This window comes from Microcaecilia unicolor, chromosome 1 (assembly GCF_901765095.1).
Source record: "Microcaecilia unicolor chromosome 1, aMicUni1.1, whole genome shotgun sequence".
In the NCBI taxonomy this organism is placed as follows: Eukaryota; Metazoa; Chordata; class Amphibia; order Gymnophiona; family Siphonopidae; genus Microcaecilia; species Microcaecilia unicolor.
This window is the reverse complement of record NC_044031.1, coordinates 688,507,777-688,531,258: the sequence shown is the minus strand read 5'-3', so window position 1 is coordinate 688,531,258 and position 23,482 is coordinate 688,507,777. Positions and strand designations below refer to the sequence as shown.

At 46.9% G+C, this 23,482-nt stretch overlaps 1 protein-coding gene across 2 annotated transcripts in view; it reads left to right on the top strand.

Moving 5' to 3' along the window:
- The first annotated feature begins 1,546 nt into the window (after positions 1-1,546).
- LACTB (lactamase beta) overlaps positions 1,547-23,482 on the top strand; it is a 97,105-nt gene continuing 75,169 nt past the window's right edge. Inside the window, exons 1-2 of one of the 2 annotated variants that reach the window (XM_030188273.1) lie at positions 1,547-1,835; positions 23,137-23,203. In XM_030188273.1, the coding sequence (XP_030044133.1) occupies positions 1,566-1,835; positions 23,137-23,203 (337 nt within the window). In that variant the 5' untranslated portion in view covers positions 1,547-1,565. The remainder of the gene's footprint in view (positions 1,836-23,136; positions 23,204-23,482) is intronic. The other variant, XM_030188281.1, reaches the window with a different exon arrangement.

Here is a 23,482-nt window from a genome sequence, read left to right as displayed (position 1 = left end):
GGAGGTGAAGGTGCTCTCCTTAGGTACCTGTGACAAGGGGACAAAGGTGCTCTCCCTGGGTGCTTGTGGCAGGGTGAAAGGCTGGTCTCCCTGGGTACCTGTGGCAGTGTGTAAAGGTGTTCTCCCTAGGTACCTGTGGCAGGTGTAGTAAGGCTGCTCTCCCTAGGTACCTGTGGCAAGGGGACAAAGGTGCTCTCCCTGGGTGCTTGTGGCAGGATGAAAGGCTGGTCTCCCTAGGTACCTGTGGCAGGGTGAAAGGCTGCACTCCGGTCTCCCTAGTTGGCTGTTGCAGGGTGGAGCTTAGGCTGCTTTCCCTGGGTCACGGGTGCCTGTGGCAGGGTGAAAGGTTGCACTCTGTTCTCCCTAGATGCCTGTAGTAGCAGGGTGGAAGGCTGCTTTCCCTGGGTCACGGTGCCTGTGGCAGGGTGAAAGGTTGCACTCTGTTCTCTCTAGATGCCTGTAGTAGCAGGATGGAAGGCTGCTTTTCCTGGGTCACAGTGCCTGTGGCAGGGTGAAAGGTTGCACTCTGTTCTCCCTAGATGCCTGTAGTAGAAGGGTGGAAGGCTGCTTTTCCTGGATCACGGTGCCTGTGGCAGGGTGAAAGGTTGCACTCTGTTCTCCCTAGATGCCTGTAGTAGCAGGGTGGAAGGCTGCTTTTCCTGGGTCACGGTGCCTATGGCAGGGTGAAAGGTTGCACTTTGTTCTCCCTAGATGCCTGTAGTAGCAGGGTGGAAGGAAGGCTGCTTTTACTGGGTCACGGGTGCCTGTGGCAGGGTGAAAGGTTGCACTCTCTTCTCCCTAGATGCCAGTAGCAGGGTGGAAGGCTGCTTTACCTGGATCACGAGTGCCTGTGGCAGGGTTAAAAGGTTGCACTCTGTTCTCCCTGGATGCCTGTAGCAGGGTGGAAGGCTGCTTTTCCAGGGTCATGAGTGCCTGTGGCAGGGTGAAAGGTTGCACTCTGTTCTCCCTAGATGCCTGTAGTAGCAGGGTGGAAGGCTGCTTTTCCTGGGTCTCGGGTGCCTGTGTCAGGGTGAAAGGTTGCACTCTGTTCTCCCTGGATGCCTGTAGCAGGGTGGAAGGCTGCTTTTCCTGGATCACGAGTGCCTGTGGCAGGGTTAAAAGGTTGCACTCTGTTCTCCCTAGATGCCTGTAGTAGCAGGGTGATGGAAGGCTGCTTTTCCTGGGTCTCGGGTGCCTGTGTCAGGGTGAAAGGTTGCACTCTGTTCTCCCTGGATGCCTGTAGCAGGGTGGAAGGCTGCTTGTCCTGGGTCATGAGTGCCTGTGGCAGGGTGAAAGGTTGCACTCTGTTCTCCCTAGATGCCTGTAGCAGGGTGGAAGGCTGCTTGTCCTGGGTCTCGGGTACCTGTGACAGGACGTAGACGTACAGGTGCTCATTGTCTTCCTGAGTCTGCCCTGTGTGCTTTAGAGTAACCACCATTCCCTGCTGCAGGGGTGGCGGGCTTGGAGGAGGCGGAGCTGAGGCTCCCCGTGCGCTCGTGATTCCTGCCGTTGGCCAGCAACAACCCTTCAGTCTCGCGCTCTCTCACTTTGTAACCGGTCGCGTCATGTCCCACCTGCTGAGACCGGGGCTGGACCGCGTCTGGCTCACACTCCGTGGGTGGCCGAGGGGGGCCGAACGGCTCCAGCACTGCAGCTCTGGCCCGCTGAACTCCGAGCGGCGGCGCTGGGGGTGGCTGCTTGGCCTGGGCCTAGGACTAGGGCTGGTTGTTAGTGTCAGGACGCCTGAATGTGAGAGCGAAGAGAAGGCGGAAAAGAGACGCCAACCCTTCGCCAGAGCCATCGCTCAGAGCCGAGACCTGCTGCAAAAGATTAAGGTGAGGGCAGATATTAACGACTGAGACCGGAAGGTTGCTTGGGGGAGGGGGGGGGGGTGCTACTTGCGAGAGGCTCGCCGTACATCCTGTAACCCTATGTAACTCGCAGAAAGAAATGCTTTTCTAAAGAAGAAGTTGGGGTTTTCTAGTTTCCTTTGTAAACGATGGTTGTCTATGAAAGAAAAACTTCAATAAATAAAAATTAAACGACAGCAGGGCCGCGAAAAGTAGTGTTACAGCTCTGCGCTTCCCTAAAAGTTTTACTGTCCAATGCAGTAACCCAACTGTGCACATTAGGTCCAGCGCAAAAAAATTATCCGCTAATATGGGAGAGCATGTTGGTTTGTCTTAATTTCAGGGGGATCAGCCTGGAACACAGTTCCACCCAGTGGAGTGGGCATGGGCCCATCCAGTGTGGGCTCAGGCCCACCCAAAATTCTGACATCATTGTTATGGCTGGCAGGGATCCCCAAGCCCTGCCAGCTGGAAGAGGGCTTTCAGAGGCAAGAACAGGGCATTCCCTTACTTGCTGCAGACTGTCCATGCATTGCAGCTGCGCACCCGTGCATACTCAGTTTAGTTTTTGTGTATGTGTGAAAACTGAGCATGTGCAGGAGGGAAGAGGCCAGTGCAGCTTAGTGTCACCAACTGCAGCAACTAGGAGATTGAGTGTTCTGGCAGCTGGAGGAACTCTTCCAGCCAGTGGGGCTTGGGGTTCCTTGCTAGCTCTGGTATTTTATTTGTTGTGGGTTGCTGGTGGAGAGGCAGGGGTGGAGGCAGAAAGCGCAAGGTAAGGGGAAATTGTGTGCCCATCCACTTAGAGCCAATGCCCACCCAAAATATCATGTCTGGCTACGCCTCTGGGTCCACCACTTCTTTTCAGACTCCATCGTAGCAGGGGTGTTCTGCTTCAGTATCAACCTGACAGGAAGCCTGCAGGGAGCAGGAGAGGATAGTCTCTTTACTCCCTAATTCTTGGGCAGATAATCAAAAGCCCTGCAGTGTTCCAAACAGCGCTCTAAAAAGAGCGCTAGAACAGCGCAGGGCTTTACCAACCCTATGATCAGAGATAACTGCATGCAAATTTAAGCACGCTATTCTCTCTGAGATTAGAGTAGAAGTGCGGGAGGATTGGGCCCAAGCATGCACAATCCTCTCGCACTTCTGGGCTGTCAAAAGCCCAGACCTGTAAAACACAGGGGCTGGAGGTCCATGGGACCACCAGACTTCAACTACCCTTGCCCCCGACACAACCTCAGGAGGGCTGGAGATCCGGGGGGGGGGCCTCCAGCCCCCCTGACACAAGTTCAGGGGGACAAGATCCGGAGGTCCCCAGCCCTCCTAACCCCAGCATCCCCAGTGGGCCGCGGGTCAATCCCCACCTGGTGGTCTAGCGGCCCTTCCCCACCCCCCTACCTTTAGTTGGAGGAGGGAGGTGGCCTCCCTCGTTTTCCATCGGCGGTGCCTCGAAAATGGCGGTGCCCTGCTCAATGCATCCTGGGATGTGCTGGGTGGGGCTCCACACCATATAAGGGCTTCTACCGGATCTCCAGCCCCCCAAACCTGTGTCGGGGGGGGGGGGGGGGTCAGGGGGACTGGAGGTCTACCAGACCTCCAGCCCCCTGTCGCTGGGGGGGGGGGGGTCAGGACAGGGTTCCTATGGGGGGGCTGCTGCATTGGGGGGGGGGAATGGGGGCCTGCTAGCTTGCAAATGCATGCTGGACAGGGCTTCCCATTCCTCCCCAATGGTCTACAAACCTTAACGCCAACTCCGAGCTGGCGTAGGGTTTGCCGCAGCCAGCGAGCCAATAATTTGGTGCGCTGGTTGCTGATCATTGGGGATGAATAGGTTTAGCATGCATTTGCATGCTAATTGCGTTCAGAGCCCGCGCTCTGAGCATGGGGCGGTAGCAAACACAGGTGCTAGTATGGCGCTAACAGCCTCTAGCGTTTGCTTCTGATTATCGGCCTATCGGTTCCTCTTTTTGTGTTGCTGCTCCATACAGTTCCACTTCCTTTTTTGTCTACAAATTAAGCCCTGGTCTGTGCTAATGGCAGCTCTATCTTGCCTGCAAAAAAATTGTATTGACAGGCACATCTGCTGAAATGCTATTCTGTGAACACATTTTTTTGTGATATAAATATTTTTGCACAGAATAGCAAACCCTGAGTTTGCATGCACGTTATTGTGCGTCAAATGGTTCCAGCTCATGTGGTGTAATGGCTGACATGACCTCCTATTCCTCTTCTCCCAATGCCATGGTGGTCTAGTGGGCTTCCCTTCCTCTGCACATGTGCAAAAATATGCCCTGGTGGCCTAGCAGAAGCCCTCTCCCCAACAATACAAGGCAGGAGCAATGCCCACTTGCTCCTGCCTTCAGTCATGGTCATCTGCAAAATGGTGGTGCCCTACACAGTGCATCCTAGGTGGGACCTATCTACCATATATGATAGACCGGGCCCCACCATTTTGCAGATGGCAGTTAGTAGGTATCGGGTGGGTGAACTGCTGGACCACCAGGACATTGTTTGTAAATGGGGGAAAGGACGGGAGGGGGCTTACTGGACCATTTATTTATTTTTTTTAATGTTTGAGGATAAGCGGGGGTGTGAGTGCCGCTAGATAGGAGGGAAATGTTTAGGGGAGGGAAAGAGGTAGCAAGTGGGGGTAAGGGGCTGATGCATGTTGCGGCATGGCTATTTTTTTTTTTTTTAAGTGTTTAACAATTTTTATTGATGACTTCTTGAAAGGTAACACAAAACATGTAAATACATCAACCATAGAAAACCAAAGAAAAAACAATCCAAGTTGGTATACTCCCAGTAAATCAAACCAGCCATCAAAGCCCCCCCCCCCCCCCCCACCAACAACCCCCTATCCCAAAATCCCAAGTCCTCCAGTGCCGAGGCCTGTACTCTTGATACATCTAGTCCCCCCATAGGAGGAGAATAAAAGCAATACCTCACATGGTTACCCCCCCCCCCCCCCAAAGACTCATGCTTCTTAGTATTACACAATTCCCCCAACACCGTCCCCTAGGCTATAACAAACTTAACAGTAAGCTTTGTCCCCTAAAACTCAGTGTATGTAAATAAACAGGTCATACAGAAAGAAACAGTTTTTTTCTTCAGGGAGCCACATGCTGCCCTTGTCTCCCAAGTGGCTAATAAATGGATTTGATTCCGCCAGTGCCACACTGAGGGAGCATCTACTGAGGTCCAGTACTATAAAATACATTTGCGGAGAATGAGAGGCAGCTTCCTAAACAGAAGAATTTACCCCTTAGTCCCTTTCCTATAAGCCCCTTGCGTGCAACTCAGAAGGGGGCAAGGCCATGGGAGGAGCATGGGCAGGTCAGGGGTGTTCACAAAAAAATGTATGCAGTGTTACAGAATAGCGGGGATCTGTGCCCAGTTTGTATGCCAGGATTTACACCAGGTTTCAGCAGGCATAAGTCATGCTCATACTGAATTCGGTGCTCAACACTTTTCTATAGAACAGCATTGAGCCTTATATGCAGGTACTTAGCTGTCCCTAGTGGGCTCACAGTGTAAGGTGTTTTTTTGTACCTGGAGCTATAGAGGGTTAAGTGACTTTTGCTCAGGGGGCTGCACTGGGAGTTGAACCCAGCTCCCTAGGATATCAGCCTACTACACTAACCGTTAGGCTACTCCTGCAACACTGGCTGTAGTAGGGAAATGGGACTTGATATACCGCCTTTCTGAGGTTTTTGCAACTACATTCAATGCGGTTTACATATATTCAGGTACTTATTTTGTACCAGGGGCAGTGGAGGGTTAAGTAACTTGCCCAGAGTCACAAGGAGCTGCAATGGGAATCGAACTCAGTTCCTCAGGATCAAAGTCCACTGCACTAACCACTAGGCTACTCCTCCACACCTAACCTTTTATGCCTCCTCGGATCTTGTGCTCAGCCATTTGGTCTTATGTGCACTTCTCTGCATTTCTGCTGAACAACTAATAGCTTTGTTAGCGTGGATTTAAATGTATGACATGGGCAGCTTGTGCATAGAACCTGTTTTTGCATAGGGTGCCCATAAAATTGTGCACTAAAACCAAGCTGTCAGGTACACAAAACCTAGCATGCTTTAATACATTGGACCCAGGATTTGTTTAACCACAATAGCTGATTGCAGACTTGCAGAATAAACTCTGGACACAGTAGCACACCCTCCCTCTTCCCCCCCCCCCCCCCCCCCCCCCCAGTTACAAGTGGTCATTTTGTCTCAGAGTGGCACAGTGGACTGTATAACCTAAAAAAGTATTTGAAGCAGGTGGTTCATATAATTTTTCTACCGACTTGGGGCTAGATTTAATAAAAGGCATTTGCATCTAATAATGCACATTAACTCATTTTGTAAACACATGAAGGCTGTTTGTTTTAGTATAGTTTTTAATGGAGGATGGTAGACACTTTATCCCCCCTCAGGTCCCTTGCCCATAATGTAAAAACAAACTTAGCACAAAACCTGAATAACTTTATATATTTTATAAAACAACCAAAGCAGGCCACAGCTTTGTTGATTGGTGAGGAACATATATAACTAAAGCAAACAATGAAAAACAATTTATTTAACAAAACCAAGAATGGACTGCATGCCATCAGCAGCTAGGTGCCCATGAACAAACAATCAAAATAGCATCAGAAAGCCAATACTCCACCATAACAGCTAGAGTTAAAAACAAGTCTGGACATCCAGGCCTTCATTCAGGAGCTTAGGCCTAATAGTCACTTCCTGGTGAATATTAAAGGTCCTGTCCAAAAGGACCTCCTTTTAAATACACCTAGCTCGGGTGTCCCTCTCCCCAAGCTGCAAGAAAGCAACCTCTGCATAAACTGAGAACCAAAATGAACCACAAGCCAATTAGAAGAACAAGAGGGGAGGGTGGGATAGGTAAGCGCTTCCAAGGAGCAGGAAGGAATCCTGAGCCTTGAAGGCACTCCACTAAACACCCTCGCTCTACTACTACTACTGCTTATCATTTCTAAAGCGCTACTAGAAGTACGCAGCGCTGTACACTTGACCATGAAGAGACAGTCTCTGCTCGACAGAGCTTACAATCTAATTAGGACAGACAAACAAGAGATAAGAGAATATTAAAGTGAGGATGATAAAATAAGGGTTCTGAACAAGTGAATAAGGGTTAGGCGTTAAAAGCAGCATCAAAAAGGTGGGCTTTTAGCATATTTGAAGACGGCCAGAGATGGAGCTTGACGTACCAGCTCAGAAAGTCTATTCCAGGCATATGGTGCAGCAAGATAAAAGGAATGGAGTCTGGAATTAGCAGTGGAGGAGAAGGGTGCAGATAAGAGAGATTTGCCTGGTCAACGGAGTTCCCGGGGAGGAATGTAGGGAGAGATGAGACTGGAGAGGTACTGAGGAGCTGCAGAGTGAATGCACTTATAGGTCAATAAGAGGAGTTTGAACTGTATGTGGAAACGGATAGGCAGCCAGTGTGACTTGAGGAGAGGGCTAATATGAGCATAACGACACTGGCGGAATATTAGTCGTGCAGCAGAATTTTGAACAGCTTGAAGAGGAGAGAGATGGCTAAGTGGGAGACCTGTGAGAAGCAAGTTGCAGTACTTTAAGCGAGAGGTGATAAAAGTGTGGATTAGGGTTCTGGTAGTGTGCTCAGAAAGGAAAGGGCGAATTTTGCTGATATTATAGAGAAAGAAACGACAGGTTTTAGCAGTCTGTTGAATATGTGCAGAGAAGGAGAGGGAGGAGTCGAAGATGACCCCAAGGTTACGAGCTGATGAGACAGGAAGGATGAGAGTGTTATCCACAGAAATAGAGAATGGGGGAGGAGGAGAGATTGGTTTAGGGGGAAAGATGAGAAGCATTACAAAAAAGGAGTGCAGTATAACTAGTGTATTATTAAGGTAAATCAAATACAAATCAAATATATACTACTAGTTCAGGCTAGATCACTAATGTATTTTTAGAAAGGAGAGAATCTCTCAGAAACCTGACGGACTGAAAGTCCCAGGCTTGCAACGGATATAATTAAAACCGTTGCTAAGCTTCTATCATGGGGATTCACTTAACTCTCCTTCTTTTATTTATTTATTTATTTATTGTGAACATTTATATCCCGCATATTCCCACCAAGGCAGGCTCTATGTGGCGTACAATGTTAGGAGAAAAGTACAACATAATAGCAGTAGTGCAAAGCAGAGGATAAAGTAGATGAGGGGAAGGGAGGGAAAATAGCAGGGGAAAGGAAGGCGGAGATGCAGAAGATCAAGCAGCTGAGGAGAATGATTGAGCACATAGGTAGGTCTTCAGGGATTTCTTGAATAGACTGTGATCAGTAGTCTCTTTTAACGCTGATGGCAGAGCATTCCAATAACGGGGACACTGGAAGCAAAATGAAGAGCAAAGAGCAACTTGTATCTTAAGTTTCTGCAGTTAGGAAAGTGGAGATTGAGATAGGTGTGGGACGACTGCACAGAATTTCTGGGTGGGAGGTCGACCAGGCTGAACATGTAGGCTGGAGCGTCCCCATAAATAATCTTGTGAGTAAGAGCACAGACTTTGAATTCAATCCGCTCTTTGATCGGGAGCCAGTGGAGCTTTTCAGGAAGGGGCGTTGCTGCCGCAAATCGTTGTCTGAAGTTTCTTGAGGGCATGCTCCTTACAACCGGTGTAAATTCCATTGCAGTAGTCAAAATGGCTCAAGACGAGGGAATGGATTAGTGTCCTGAATAGGGCAAATGGTAGGTACTGTTTGATACGCCTGAGGGACCTCGTGGACAGGAACATTTTATATTATTGAAAGTGCTCGATGCTGTGATTCAAAAATAAAGATGATACTGAAAACCATGGGATGAGATCAGAGTACCAAGGGAAGAAGTATAGATGGAGAAAAGAAGAGGTACCAGGACAGATCCCTGAGGTACACCAACTGACAGTGGGAGAGAAGTAGAGGAGGATCCACTAGAGTATACACTAAAGTTACGCTGGGAGAGATAAGAAGAAAACCAGGAAAGAACAGAGCCCTGAAATCCAAGTGAGGACAGCGTATCAAGGAGTAGGCTGTGATCAACAGAGCCATTTTATAACAGAAAATTGTTTCTTTTCTTGATTAATGTCACAACAACTTTTGGCTCATTGTTTTCTAACTATCTTGATGGCTTCTGGTAATAACAGCAAGCAAGATCTGGCTACTTTACCCTCTCCAAGTGGGAAGTGGCCTAAACCATAGCCATCCACGCCAGAGAAAATGGCAACAAAAATATCTGAGTTGCAATTTGATTTACTTCTTAAAGAAATGCACTCATTTAAACAGATAATGACGGAGCAAGTTGAAGCCACTAAAGCGTTCTGCAACGAGATTGAATCTGAAAAGGCACAATTTATTGATGTTCAAGCCTGCCTAGACTCTCTGGAACTACAGTCTCACAGATTCGTTGAGGATATCTCCAGCTTTTTAAACTCTTTCCCCCACTGCGCAAAAAAAACCCAAACCTTAGACTTCTATTCAAGAGTTGCTGTCTGACATTTCCTGTTTGGCATACAATAAAGCACCTAGTCCCAATGGCTAAAAGGTTTAGTTCATTATTGGCTCCATACTTGCTAACTTATTTTAATTATGTTAGAACCCATCCTGTTCATTAAGCTTCTATCATAATTATTCCTAAACTGGGCAGAGACCCTTACAAAGTTCAAAATTATAGACCCATCTCGCTCTTAAATTTAGATTACAAAATTTTAGCAAAACTTTTAACTGAAAGACTAAACCAAATTAATTATTTCTCAACTAATACTCACTGACCAAGTAGGATTCATGAAAAACAGATACATCAGAGACAATTTTAGACAATTTCACAGTATCCTTTGGGGCATTTCAGTCTGTAGTGGGACTAACTTTAGTTGCAGAAAAAGCTTTTGATTGTGTTGAATGGCCCTTCCTACTGCAGGCTCAGGAATGGTTTGGCTTTGATCATGTTTGTATTGGAACCTGATTTCTAAAGTTCCTGTTAATGAAATTCTCTCAAACGATATTCCTTTACAATGTGGCACCTGTCAAGGTTGCCCTCTTTCACCCTTTTTGTTGAGCCTAGCCTTAGAACCCCTACTTCCATATCATCAAGCTGATCAATCCATAGACTGGTGGGTTGTGTCCATCTACCAGCAGGTGGAGATAGAGAGCAAACTTTTGCCTCCCTATATGTGGTCATGTGCTGCCGGAAACTCCCCAGTATGTTCTCTATCTCAGCAGGTGGTGGTCACACACAGCAGCAGCTCTGGCTAGGCCTCCAAGCCTAATTTTTAGGTTTTGTTGAGTGCCTGGGGTTGAGGGCTCTTTTGAGCAAGTGCAAACCTGGTGGTGCCAGGTCCCTCCTTTTCTCCCCCCTCCCGCTGGCTCCGTTAAAAAAAAAAAAAAAAAATTTTGAACGGCCTTAAAGGCGTTTATTTCGACGTTTATTTAAGCGTCTATTGCAGCTACTCACTGAGACACCAGGTCGTTACATTTGCAGGCCTCAGTTTGCGGCTCCTATGTGGCCAGGGCGTGCCTGACTATGGTGCAGCGGGCTTCCCCCTCGGATCATTTCTTGAGGAATGATTGGCCAGCCCTGGAATCGGGCTTAGCCTATTTGGCAGACTTGCTGTATGATGTCTTGAGAGCCTCAGCTAAAGGCATGGCTCAGACTGTCTCTGCGCGGCGGTGGCTTTGGCTGAAACATTGGTCTGCTGACCACGCCTCAAAATCCCGCCTGGCTAGATTGCCTTTTAAAGGCAAGCTGCTCTTTGGGGTCGAGCTGGACAAAATCGTGTCTGATCTCGGCACGTCTAAGGGCAAGAAGTTACCGGAGGTCAGGGCTCGGGCTAGTGCTCGTCCCGGTACCTCCAGAGGACGGTTTCAGGAAGCCCGTCGGTACCGCCCGGGCAGGTCGGGTGCTTCTGCCCCCTCTTCCTTTAAGAGGAATTTCTCCCCCAAGCAGCATTCCTTTCGCAGAGACCGCCGTCCCGGAGGTGCTCCCTCCGGTCCTCCCCCAGGGTCTCGTACCCAATGACGGGGTATTGGTCCACGCCCCAGTGCAGATTGGAGGACGGCTGTCCTCGTTTCTGGGCGAGTGGACCACAATAACTTCAGACGCTTGGGTGCTGGAAGTCATCAGAGACGGCTACAAGCTAGAGTTCTGCCGACCCTTAAGAGACGGGTTTGTACTCTCTCCCTGCAAGTCTCCGGTCAAAGCTGTGGCAGTGCAGCAGACTTTGGACAATCTGATCCGCCTGGGTGCGGTCGTTCCGGTGCCAGAAAGTCAGCTTGGCAAGGGGCGTTACTCCATTTACTTTGTGGTACCAAAGAAAGGAGGTTCTGTCCGGCCTATCCTCGACCTCAAAGGGGTCAATCGGGCCTTGAAAGTGCGGCACTTTCGCATGGAGACTCTCCGCTCTGTTATAGCGGCAGTGAAGGCAGGGGAGTACCTGGCATCCTTGGACATCAAGGAAGCGTACCTGCATATTCCCATCTGGCCTCCTCATCAACGCTTTCTGCGTTTTGCAGTCCTGGGCCGACACTTCCAGTTCAGAGCCCTCCCGTTCGGGTTGGCTACTGCTCCGCGGACCTTTTCCAAGGTAATGGTGGTCATAGCGGCCTTCCTGCGAAAGGAAGGAGTACAAGTCCATCCTTATCTGGACGACTGGTTGATCCGAGCCCCCTCTTATGCAGAGTGCGGCAAAGCTGTGGACCGGGTAGTTGCTCTTTTGAGCTCCCTGGGATGGATCATCAACTGGGAGAAGAGCCAGCTGCGCCCGACTCAGTCCCTGGAGTATCTGGGAGTTCGATTCGACACCCAAGTGGGCAGAGTGTTCCTGCCAGACAATCGGATTGTCAAGCTTCAGGCTCAGGTGGACCAGTTCCTAGTAGCCTCTCCTCTTCGGGCTTGGGACTATGTGCAGCTGTTGGGCTCTATGACGGCCACGATGGAAGTAGTGCCCTGGGCCAGGGCTCATATGAGACCACTACAACACTCTCTGCTGCAGCGCTGGACTCCGATGTCGGAGGATTATGCGGTGCGTCTTCCCTTGGATCCAGCAGTGCGCAAGGCGCTGAGCTGGTGGATGCAGACAGACAAGTTGTCTGCGGGAATGCCTCTGGTGTCCCCAGAGTGGATTGTCGTCACGACGGACGCCTCGTTATCGGGCTGGGGAGCCCACTGCTTGGGAAGGACAGCGCAGGGGCTCTGGTCTCCTGCAGAGGCAAAGTGGTCTATCAACCTCCTGGAACTCAGAGCCATTCGGTTGGCGCTTTTGGAGTTCATCCCGGTACTGGTGTTGAAGCCTGTACGGGTCCTGTCGGACAATGCCACGGCTGTGGCCTATGTCAACCGCCAGGGAGGTACCAAGAGCGCCCCTCTAGCCAAGGAAGCTATGAGTCTATGCCAGTGGGCGGAAGCGAACCTGGAACAGCTGTCAGCGGCCCACATTGCCGGAGTCATGAATGTCAAGGCGGACTTTCTCAGTCGCCATACCTTGGAGCCCGGAGAGTGGCAGCTATCTGCTCAGGCGTTCTTGGACATCACGAAGCGCTGGGGCCAGCCGAGCCTAGATCTGATGGCGTCATCGGCCAATTGCCAAGTGCCGCGCTTCTTCAGCAGAGGACGGGACCCTCGATCCCTGGGAGTAGATGCTCTTCTCCAACAATGGCCGACACAAGAGCTTCTCTATGTGTTCCCGCCCTGGCCCATGTTGGGCAGGGTACTAGACCGGGTGGCAAAGCATCCCGGCAGGATAATCCTGGTGGGTCCGGATTGGCCCAGGCGTCCCTGGTATGCGGACTTGATCAGGCTCTCAGTCGACGATCCTCTGCGGTTGCCAGTGGAGCGGGGCCTGTTACATCAGGGTCCCGTGGTGATGGAGGATCCCTCCCCCTTTGGTCTTACGGCTTGGCTATTGAGCGGCAGCGTCTGAGGAAGAAGGGCTTCTCGGACAAGGTCATCGCCACTATGCTGAGAGCGAGGAAACGCTCTACTTCTACTGCTTACGCCAGGGTTTGGCGTATCTTTGCAGCGTGGTGTGAAGCAGGCTCTCTTTCTCCTTTCACTGCTCCAATTTCTTCAGTGTTGGCGTTCCTGCAAGAAGGTCTGGACAAAGGCCTGTCGCTCAGTTCCCTTAAGGTCCAGGTAGCGGCTCTGGCTTGCTTCAGGGGCCGCCTGAAGGGTGCTTCCCTGGCTTCGCAGCCAGATGTGGTGCGCTTTCTCAAGGGGGTTAATCACCTGCGCCCTCCTCTGCACTCAGTGGTGCCTGCGTGGAATCTCAACCTGGTGCTAAGAGCATTGCAAAAGCCGCCGTTTGAACCCTTGTCAAGGGCATCTCTGAAAGACCTGACGTTGAAAGCAGTCTTTTTGGTGGCTATCACTTCAGCCAGAAGAGTTTCCGAGCTCCAGGCGCTCTCATGTCGAGAGCCTTTTCTACAGTTCACTGAGGCAGGAGTGACTATTCGCACAGTGCCTTCCTTCCTGCCCAAGATTGTTTCTCGCTTCCATGTGAATCAGCAGCTATGTCTCCCTTCCTTTCGTAGGGAGGACTACCCAGAGGAGTACTCTGCTCTTAAATATCTGGATGTGAGACGAGTCATCATCAGATACTTGGAAGTAACCAATGATTTCCGGAAATCGGATCATCTGTTTGTCCTGTTTGCAGGTCCTCGTAAGGGTCTGCAGGCTGCTAAGCCTACAGTGGCAAGATGGGTCAAGGAAGCCATTGCAGCGGCTTATGTGGCCGCAGGGAAGGTGCCGCCTATCCAGCTGAAGGCTCACTCCACGAGAGCTCAGGCGACCTCGATGGCAGAGGCCGGATCCGTCTCCTTGGAAGAGATATGCAAGGCGGCAACTTGGGCTTCGGCTCATACATTCTCCAAGCATTACCGTTTGACTGTGGCTGCACGGGCGGAGGCCCGGTTTGGAGCTTCAGTGTTGAGGTCAGGGATTTCTATGTCCCGCCCTGGGTGAGTACTGCTTCGGTACATCCCACCAGTCTATGGATTGATCAGCTTGATGATATGGAAGGTAAAATTATGTATAATCATACCTGATAATTTTCTTTCCATTAATCATAGCTGATCAATCCATAGCCCCTCCCAGATATCTGTACTGTTTTTTATTCTGGTTGCATTTCAGGTTCAAGTTTAGTCTTCAGTTACTTCAGAAAGACTTCGTGTTCAAGTTTTTTCACTTGGATTCTTCAAGAGTTAAGACGAGTTTGTGTTACAGTGAGCTGCTGCATTCCTCTCCCCTCCGTTATACGGGGCTGGATTGAGACTTAAAATTCTGCCGGCACTCCCTCCCGCTTCGTGCGGCTGTAGGGCAGCTTTGTACCCCTCCCGCTTCGGCGGTGTTAGGGTCAGTCAGCTCCTCCCGCGGTTGCGGTTGCAGGATAAGCCAGATCCCCCCGCATCGGCGGGTGTGGTGTCCCTCCCCCGCTCCGCGGGGATGAGCTGGACGGATTCCCCTCCCCCACTTGTGTGGGGATGAGCTGGGTTAATTCCCCTCCCCCGTTTCGGCGGTGGTGAGCTGGGCAGAGTGTCCCTTCGTGGGTGTAATTCTCTAAGTGCTGAGTCCTGCGGATGGAGCTTTGATATCGACATACTGAGGAGTTTCCGGCAGCACATGACCACATATAGGGAGGCAAAAGTTTGCTCTCTATCTCCACCTGCTGGTAGATGGACACAACCCACCAGTCTATGGATTGATCAGCTATGATTAATGGAAAGAAAATTATCAGGTATGATTATACATAATTTTACCTTTCTGCTATCCATCAGTCTCCTTCAATACATGGTATTCAAACCAAAATGTGTCAAATTAAATTAGCTGCTTATGCAGATGTTCTTTTATTTGTCACAAACCCACAAGTATCCCTTCCTGCTTTCTTTGAATTGGGCTCCATATACTCAATTTTCTGGTTGTAAAGTAAACTGGGATAAATCGGAGATCATTCTCCTAAACAACTCTTTCTCTCTTCCTGATTTCCAACACATGAAGTTTACATGGGCTCACCATGTTTTCTAATATTTAGGTATTCTCATCTATAAAGACCCTGAGCAGATCCTCAATATATCCAGAATTAAAGACATAATTACCTGAGATCTAACGAAATGGTCACCTTTAAACTTTGTGGGGAAGGATTTCCACCATCAAAATGACACATACCTAGAATTACTTATATTTTTATTTATTTATTTAATTTATTGGGATTTATTAACCACCTTTATGAAGAGATTCACCCAAGGCAGTGTACAGCAGGTACAGTTTAACATAAAACTTACAATTTTGTTAACAGCATAACAATAGTAAAATAACCAAGAATAAACTAAATACAATAAATGAGGTAAACTTGAAAAAAGTACATTGAAGCCTAATAATAGAACTATCGTGAAACTGTATCAAAAATATACAAACATTCACCTTTATGCCCCTCTTAACTCTCTGACCCCCTAGGCTCCCTCCTAAGAGCATCCTTCCTAGAAAATCCTGCAAAAATGCATAATTGGACACTATCCCCCTGATATTTAAATTCCGCAGTCAGTGTTGCTTTACAAGACTGACTGTAGCATAGAAAATTGTACCCGGGCAAGTTAGGTCTGAATCATTCCTCTAATTGTTGTTCACTGGGAAATTAAGATGTTGTTGTGCAGTTTCATTCTCAGCATTGAATTTAGCATGTAGTTAGCTTGAGAATTAGCATATGCTGTCATACCAGCATATAATAGTTACTATGCTAACAGCACACACTAATTTGCATGCTAACTACCTGCCATGTTGTCTATGTTGCCATCTTTGTGCCCTAAATCCGTTTACAAATGGATTGATGGAAAATTCACTGAATTCATTTGGCAAAATAAAACAAATCTTGTATTGCTTTATGTAAATTAAAGGCCTCTAGAACAAATCACCATTTGTTCTAGAGGCCTTTATATACCTGATCATTACTCTATCACCTGGCCTCACTAACTAAATATGGAGCATTCTGCCTCCAGTCTTCTTGTTCTGATACTGACACCTCTACATGCCCCTCTATGACATTATAGTGCTTCACTGTCAGCACCTCTGGGTTGACTCCTTTGACTTCAAACCAAAACTAATAGGTATTCTGCTAGCCACCAGCATCCAAATGTTCTTAAAAATTGGAAGTGAGCCAGATTTTTGAACTATATCTTTTGGTGGAATATAGTGTGCCTCTATAAGCATTACGAACTCCCATGCTTCTGAAAAGCATTCCAATTTAATTGCTTTAAAACAACTTTGGACGGCTATTGACCTGTTCTTACAAACAGTTCAATTATTGATATATGCTTGGTTTCCCTTATTTATTTTTTAAAATTTATTTATACTTGCTATACTGCTTTTGCTAATGAGCAGTTCAAAGCGGTGTACAATACTCATAAAAAACAACAGTAATCAAAGTAAGGAAAGGAACTACAATGGTGGATAGGAAAGAGCAAGAGAGACCATGCACATGTTACAAATAGGAACCAACATTACAATGACAAGTGGAAGAAGAGAAAAAAATGGGAACCAAAAGGGGTAGGGCTACTCAAACTGCGAAGACTGACACTACACCTAGTCTAATGGAGTGTTAAATAGTAGTAGTAGTAGTAGAAGGAAAGACTTGTTGGAAGAGTCATGTTTTAACCAAAGTCTTGAATTTCTTCAGGGATCGTTCACAGTGAATAGAGAGGGGTAAAGAGTTCCACAAAGCTGAGGCTGCAAAAAGAATGCTTGATGTCTGGTAGATGTGAGAGTGGCATATTTAGGGTCTGGAAGGACAAGTCTATGGTGATTTAGTGAGTGAAGTACGGAATAGTGAGAGAGGAGAGAGAAACTGGCAGGCCAGTCCTAAAAGCCTTGAACGTGATCATGAGAAGTTTGAAACTAATGTGCTGTTCTAAAATTTTATTTATTTATTTTATTTTATTTTATTGGGATTTATTAACCGCCTGTATGAAGAGATTCACCCAAAGCAGTGTACAGCAGGCATTTCATGGGAATTCCAAAATTTACATTCCTAGTTATAGAATATGACCTAGTGTTCATAAATGTATGCACAGGGATTTATGCCACATTTTCGTTGGTGTAAATGGATGCATGTAATTTTAGGAGCTGGAATACCAACTAAGCATATTCTATATACCATGCCTGAATCTAGACGTGGCTTGTAGAATACGCTTAGGTGGAAATGTTTATCATGTGGATTTTTTTAGGTGCCATATATAGAATCTGGCCCTGTATACACAAAAACAGAGGAAAAAACAAGCATCTAAGACAACATAGAATACCAGTGACGATTTTGGAGAGTGATCATAGATGGAGTAAAAGAAATTTTCCATCTTGCTGAGGTTTTCAAAAAAATATTTAAATGATATACTTTGTAAAGTCTAATACACAAGCTAATTATTACTATGAATTCACTTTTAGGCTTATGATATCTTTATATTCAGCCTGGTCTTTAGTTTAAAAAACCCCCAATCATAACGCCTAACATAAGCACCAGCTTCCCCCCCCCCCCCCCCCAATTAAAAAACCCTTCAACCCCTAACATGTATAGCCAGGTCTCAGAAATGTATTTATTGTATAGGGTTATGGCCCATAGACTAACACATTTATTATCATTTACTGTGAAGTATATGCCAATGGGGGGGAGAGGGACCTCACATTGGAAAAGTGCTTGGTAACAGGGTTCTTGCATGCATATCCCTGATCGTTTTGTGACCATTGCCACTTTGCCAATTAATATCCTAGGCTTATAGAAGATTATTATAGATGCCACTTCTGGCTTTTGACATCAGTTGTTTTTTCTTGTAGAAGTTTGATGGAAGAACTTCAAAAAGTCCTTTTTAATATTTCCCTTTTAGGCCTAGTGTAGAAGATCAGACCAAAGTGTCCTAACCTGGCTAACTTATTTTTAATAGTAATCTTTTATTATTTAATTCAGTGATTTTCAACCTTTTTCATCTCACGGCATACTTACAAGGTGCAAAAATTGTCAAGGCACATCTAACTCATACCCACCCATCCCAGCTAAGATCCATTCCATCTGTACCCATCCCCACAAGTAATCTCCTCTATCCCCACCCGTACCTGTAACCTTTAGAAGTAGTAATTTAATTATGCTACTGGGGGAATACCTGAGGAAGGAGATGATGGGCTGGGAGGACGAACAGGAAGTGGAAGGGCAGTGGTCCAGGCTGAAAGAAGCAATAAATAGGGCCACAGACCTTTATGTAAGGAGAGTAAATAAAAGCAAGAGGAAAAGGAAACCGATATGGTTCTCCAAGCAAGTGGCTGAGAAAATAAAGGCTAAAGAGTTGGCGTTCCAGAAATATAGAAAATCTCAAGAAGAGGAACATGGGGAGGAATACCGGATGAAACTGAAAGAAGCCAAGAGAGAGGTACGTCTGGCGAAGGCGCAAGCGGAAGAACAAATGGCTAGAAATGTAAGGAGGGGCGACAAAAATTTCTTCAGGTATATTAGTGAAAGAAGAAGGACTAAAAAGGGAATTGTGAGACTAAAAGATACAGCGAACCGCTATGTAGATAATGATGAAGAAAAAGCCAATTTACTAAATAGCTACTTTTGTTCGGTTTTCACTGAAGAAAATCCTGGAGAAGGACCACGAGGGACTGGCAAAAGTACACCTGAGAATGGAATGGATATAGCACCGTTCATGGAAGAGAGTGTGTATCAACAACTTGGAAAGCTAAAGGTGGACAAAGCCATGGGACTGGACGGGATCCACCCCAGAATATTGAGGGAGCTCAGAGAGGTCCTGGCGGGTCCCCTTAAAGATTTGTTTAATAAATCCTTGGAGACGGGAGAGGTTCCGAGGGATTGGAGAACGGCGGAGGTGGTCCCTCTTCACAAAAGTGGGGATAGGGAAGAAGCTGGAAACTACAGGCCGGTAAGCCTCACTTTGGTTATTGGAAAAGTAATGGAAGCCATGCTGAAGGAAAGGATAGTGAATTTCCTGGAAGCCAATAAGTTGCAAGATCCGAGACAACATGGTTTCACCAAAGGGAAATCGTGCCAAACGAATCTCATTGAATTCTTTGACTGGGTGACAGGAGAATTAAATCAAGGACGTGCTATGGACGTCATCTACTTAGATTTCAGCAAGGCTTTCGACACGGTTCCCCACAGGAGGCTCTTAAATAAACTAGACGGCCTGAAGATAGGACCCGAAGTGGTGAACTGGATTAGGAACTGGTTGACGGACAGACGCCAGAGGGTGGTGGTAAATTGAGTTCGCTCGGAGGAGGGAAAGGTGAGTAGTGGAGTGCCTCAGGGATCGGTGCTGGGGCCCATTCTGTTCAATATATTTGTGAGTGACATTGCCGAAGGGTTACAAGGTAAAGTTTGCCTTTTTGCGGATGACACCAAGATTTCCAACAGAGTGGACACCCCGGAGGGTGTGGAAAACATGAAAAAAGATCTGAAGAAGCTAGAAAAATGGTCTAACGTTTGGCAATTAAAATTCAATGCGAAGAAATGCAAAGTTATGCACTTAGGGAGTAGAAATCCAAGGGAGACGTATGTGTTAGGCGGGGAGAGTCTGATAGGCACGGACGGGGAGAGGGATCTTGGGGTGATAGTATCTGAGGACCTGAAGGCGACAAGGCGGTGGCAGTAGCTAGAAGATTGCTAGGCTGTATAGAGAGAGGAGTGACCACCAGAAGAAAGGAGGTTTTAATGCCCCTGTATAAGACGTTGGTGAGGCCCCACCTGGAGTATTGTGTTCAGTTTTGGAGGCCGTATCTTGCGAAGGATGTTAAAAAAAATGGAAGCGGTGCAAAGAAAAGCTACGAGGATGGTATGGGATTTACGTTCCAAGACGTACGAAGAGAGGCTTGCTGACCTGAACATGTACACCCTGGAGGAAAGGAGGAACAGGGGTGATATGATACAGACGTTCAAATATTTGAAAGGTATTAATCCGCAAACGAATCTTTTCCGGAGATGGGAAGGCGGTAGAACGAGAGGACATGAAATGAGATTGAAGGGGGGCAGACTCAGGAAAGATATCAGGAAGTATTTTTTCACGGAGAGGGTGGTGGACGCTTGGAATGCCCTCCCGCAGGAGGTGGTGGAGATGAAAACGGTAACGGAGTTCAAACATGCGTGGGATATGCATAGAGGAATCCTGTGCAGAAGGAATGGATCCTCAGAAGCTTAGCTGAAATTGGGGTGCGGAACAGTTGGGGGGAAGAGGGGGTGGTGGTTGGGAGGCGAGGATAGGGGAGGGCAGACTTATACGGTCTGTACCAGAGCCGGTGATGGGAGGCGGGACTGGTGGTTGGGAGGCGGGAAATACTGCTGGGCAGACTTATATGGTCTGTGCCCTGAAAAGGACAGGTACAAATTCAAGGTAAGGTATACACATATGAGTTTGTCTTGGGCAGACTGGATGGACCATGCAGGTCTTTTTCTGCCGTCATCTACTATGTTACTATGTTACATTATCGCACCAATATACCTACTACTTGGAAATTGGAACAAGATGGAGTGTTACAGATTCCTACACACACTACATGCCAGCAGAATCCTTCACCTCAGTTGCAGATGCAGAACATGACTTTTACCTGATGCAAAATAAGGAATTGCAAAAAAAACCATGCAGACAAAAAAAACTGAAAGCAGAGATACTGGACTCTGCATGTTGTGCAACACCAGAGAAATAGAAAGCAACGCATGTCCTCCTGTACAGTGCAAAATAAAGCCGACAGATGTAAATTCTCAACACCGACAAAATTCAATCACTAAACTGAAAATAAAATCATTTTTCCTACCTTTGTAGTCCAGTGATCTTATCCAATCTTTGGTTCTGCTTTCCTCTATCTGTGCTCTGTTTCCAGGGCCTCCTTTCTATGTGCTATTTTTTTCTCACCAGCCCTATGTCTGTTTGACAGTGATCTTTCACATTCAGCTGTCTTCAATTTCTCTGCCTTCTCATATCTATCGTGTTTTCTTTTTATGTGCAGCATGAATGTCTTCCCTCTTTCGTTCCCTTCCTTTTATGTTGCAAGATTTTACTCATTTTCCTCTGTGGTATTGTCTCTCCTCCTTGTTCTGGCACCTTTCTCCTCCCCCCCCCCCCCCAAGTCCAGCATTTCATTCCCTCTCCGTACCCCCTCGCTTCCTCACCCACCTCATTGGATCTCTTTCTTCCCTAACCTGACCTCCCTGTCCAGCACCTCTCTCCCTCCTTGCCCCTCATGCAGAACCGCTCTCCCTGACCTTGACCACTTCATAACAGCACCACTCTCCCTTCTTGCCCCTCCCCCGATGCATACCGTTCTCCCTCCTTGCCCCATGCAGAACTGCTCTCCCTCATTCTAACAGTTCCCCAGCCCCTGTCCAGTATCTCTCCCTCATTCTCACCCTCCCCCGTATCCCACTTTCCATCTTGTCTTTCAGGTCACCCACAACAGACCCCGCAGCTTCTCTTCTCTTCTCCAGCATCCTACCTCTCTTATGATGCAATTTCCTGCTTTTTCTGGCAAGGTGGGATGCAGTTAAGGGAGAGAAGTTGTATTAGAGAGGGTGGGTGCTAGAGAAGGAAAACTACGGGGGACTTTGTATATGAGTTTGAAGGTAGGATGGGGGGGGGGCGGTTTGAGATTGAGGGGAGAGGTGCCAGATTGTGGATGGAGAAAACAGCGGTGTATGCTGGACCAGAGAGAGTGGGAGAAATGGCAGACCATGGGGAGGGGACTGGTCCTTGAATGTACAAGAAGAGGGGTGCCTGGCGTGTGAGGACAGCCGTATGTGTATGACTTGGTATCTCAAGGGGATTCTCTTGGCACACTGGTTGAAAAACGCTGATTTAATTCCACCCAAGCTCTATCATAACGGGACTATTTAAAGATGTGTGGCCCAGCCACCACTTAAGCTACAGCAGGAAGATGGTTCAACTTCTTTAAAGACTGGAGCTGAAACTTTTTTCACTAAAAAGGTTTAGATTCTCTCCACTTTCCTCTCTACTCTCTGGACCATGTTCCTTGTTATGCATGGTTTTACCTTTACAAAGAACGTAGACCAAACTGCCAACAACTTCTGTTTATTTTTGCTCAGTGCAAGACATAGGCACGAGTTAGGAGTTATTCTTTGTGTTCAGCTTTTATGTAGTTCAGTTTTTGGTTTGTTTAAGGCCATCAATTCTAATAGTAGCACACATCATGATCTTTTCAACAAATAATGTTTGATAAATGAAATCACATGGAGGAAGAATCCATAAACTATTACTAAGATAGAGTTGGGGAAAAGCCACTGCTTATTATTGGAGGTATGCAGCATGGAATAATTATACGTTTGGGGATTCTGTCAGTTACTTGTGACCTGGACGGCACACTGTTGGAAACAGGACACTGGACTTGATGGAACTTTGCTCTGACCTAATATGCCAATTTGTATTTTCCTGTGTAGATAGGATTTTGCTGGTGATGACCCCAGGACTTAAACTCTAAAGCACATTCTGAACTACTTATCCATTAGAAAAGTGTTGTGTCTATTTTTAGAGCTCTTCTGCAACCTGAGGATATTATTTGAATAAGTTCTGGTTTATCTCTGAGGAACAAATTCTGGTTCTAATTTGTACACCGAGAGAGAAGTAAATGCCTTTTGATATAGTGTTTTGTGGCTAAGCAGTGCCATTTGAACAGAAAGGGAATGACAGTTTCGGGTACCATCTAGTGCACACTAGCTGTAGAGAATAGAGATTAAATATCTTCTGGAGTGACACACTGAAATGAATATAATCATCTTTTTTTTTCAGTGGTATATGGAAAGTCCACATAGGTAATAACTATTTGGACAGCATAACCAGTTTATGGCTCTAGAGCTTTCTCTATGAAATAATACATTTCACCCACTTGGTCACGCAGATTTAAAAAAAATCTTGTCTGGGAAATTGTAGTCATCTTCTGTATGCTGCTCCTCCTCTGCACAAAGGGCCTGCAACAGTTTGCATAGATCCATAGGAATCTGACATCCGTGCTACTGGAATGCTTCTGCTGTGGTCCCCAGAACTGTGGCCACCAACTCATCTTATATAGGCCACTTTTAAGTCTCTGAATTGGTGAAGTGTTTGTGATTACCTTTAACCTTCCAGTCCTGATTTGCTCCCTACTTGTCATAAGTAAACTCTTCTTATGAAAGTGCAGAAATACAGTTCTTCAACAAATGAAGAGACAACCTAGGAGCTGTGTAAGCAAGAACCCTGGAGGAATGTGTGGCTCTAATAACAGAGGAAATTATCCTTTTCTTTGCAGGATGAATCAGGAGCTCCTGGAATAGTTGTGGGAGTCTCTGTTGATGGAAAAGAAGTGTGGTCAAAAGGTAGAGACTGACATTTTATTGTTAGTTACTATTGTAAAGTGTTTATTCACTTTTAAATTCTGACTTCTGCAAAGATATGTTTTTCCTTCCTAAGATGAATCTTAGGTATTTCTCTGTACCTGTCTTTTAATTATAGCTTTTATTGTACTTCATAGGGAGGAAATTTCAGAATTATTTCCATGTATGAAATAGTGCTTTACCCATGGAAATTAATTCTATGAAAATTGCCATCTTGTACGCAGGTAAAAGTGTGCACATAACACGACCACATGGATAGTT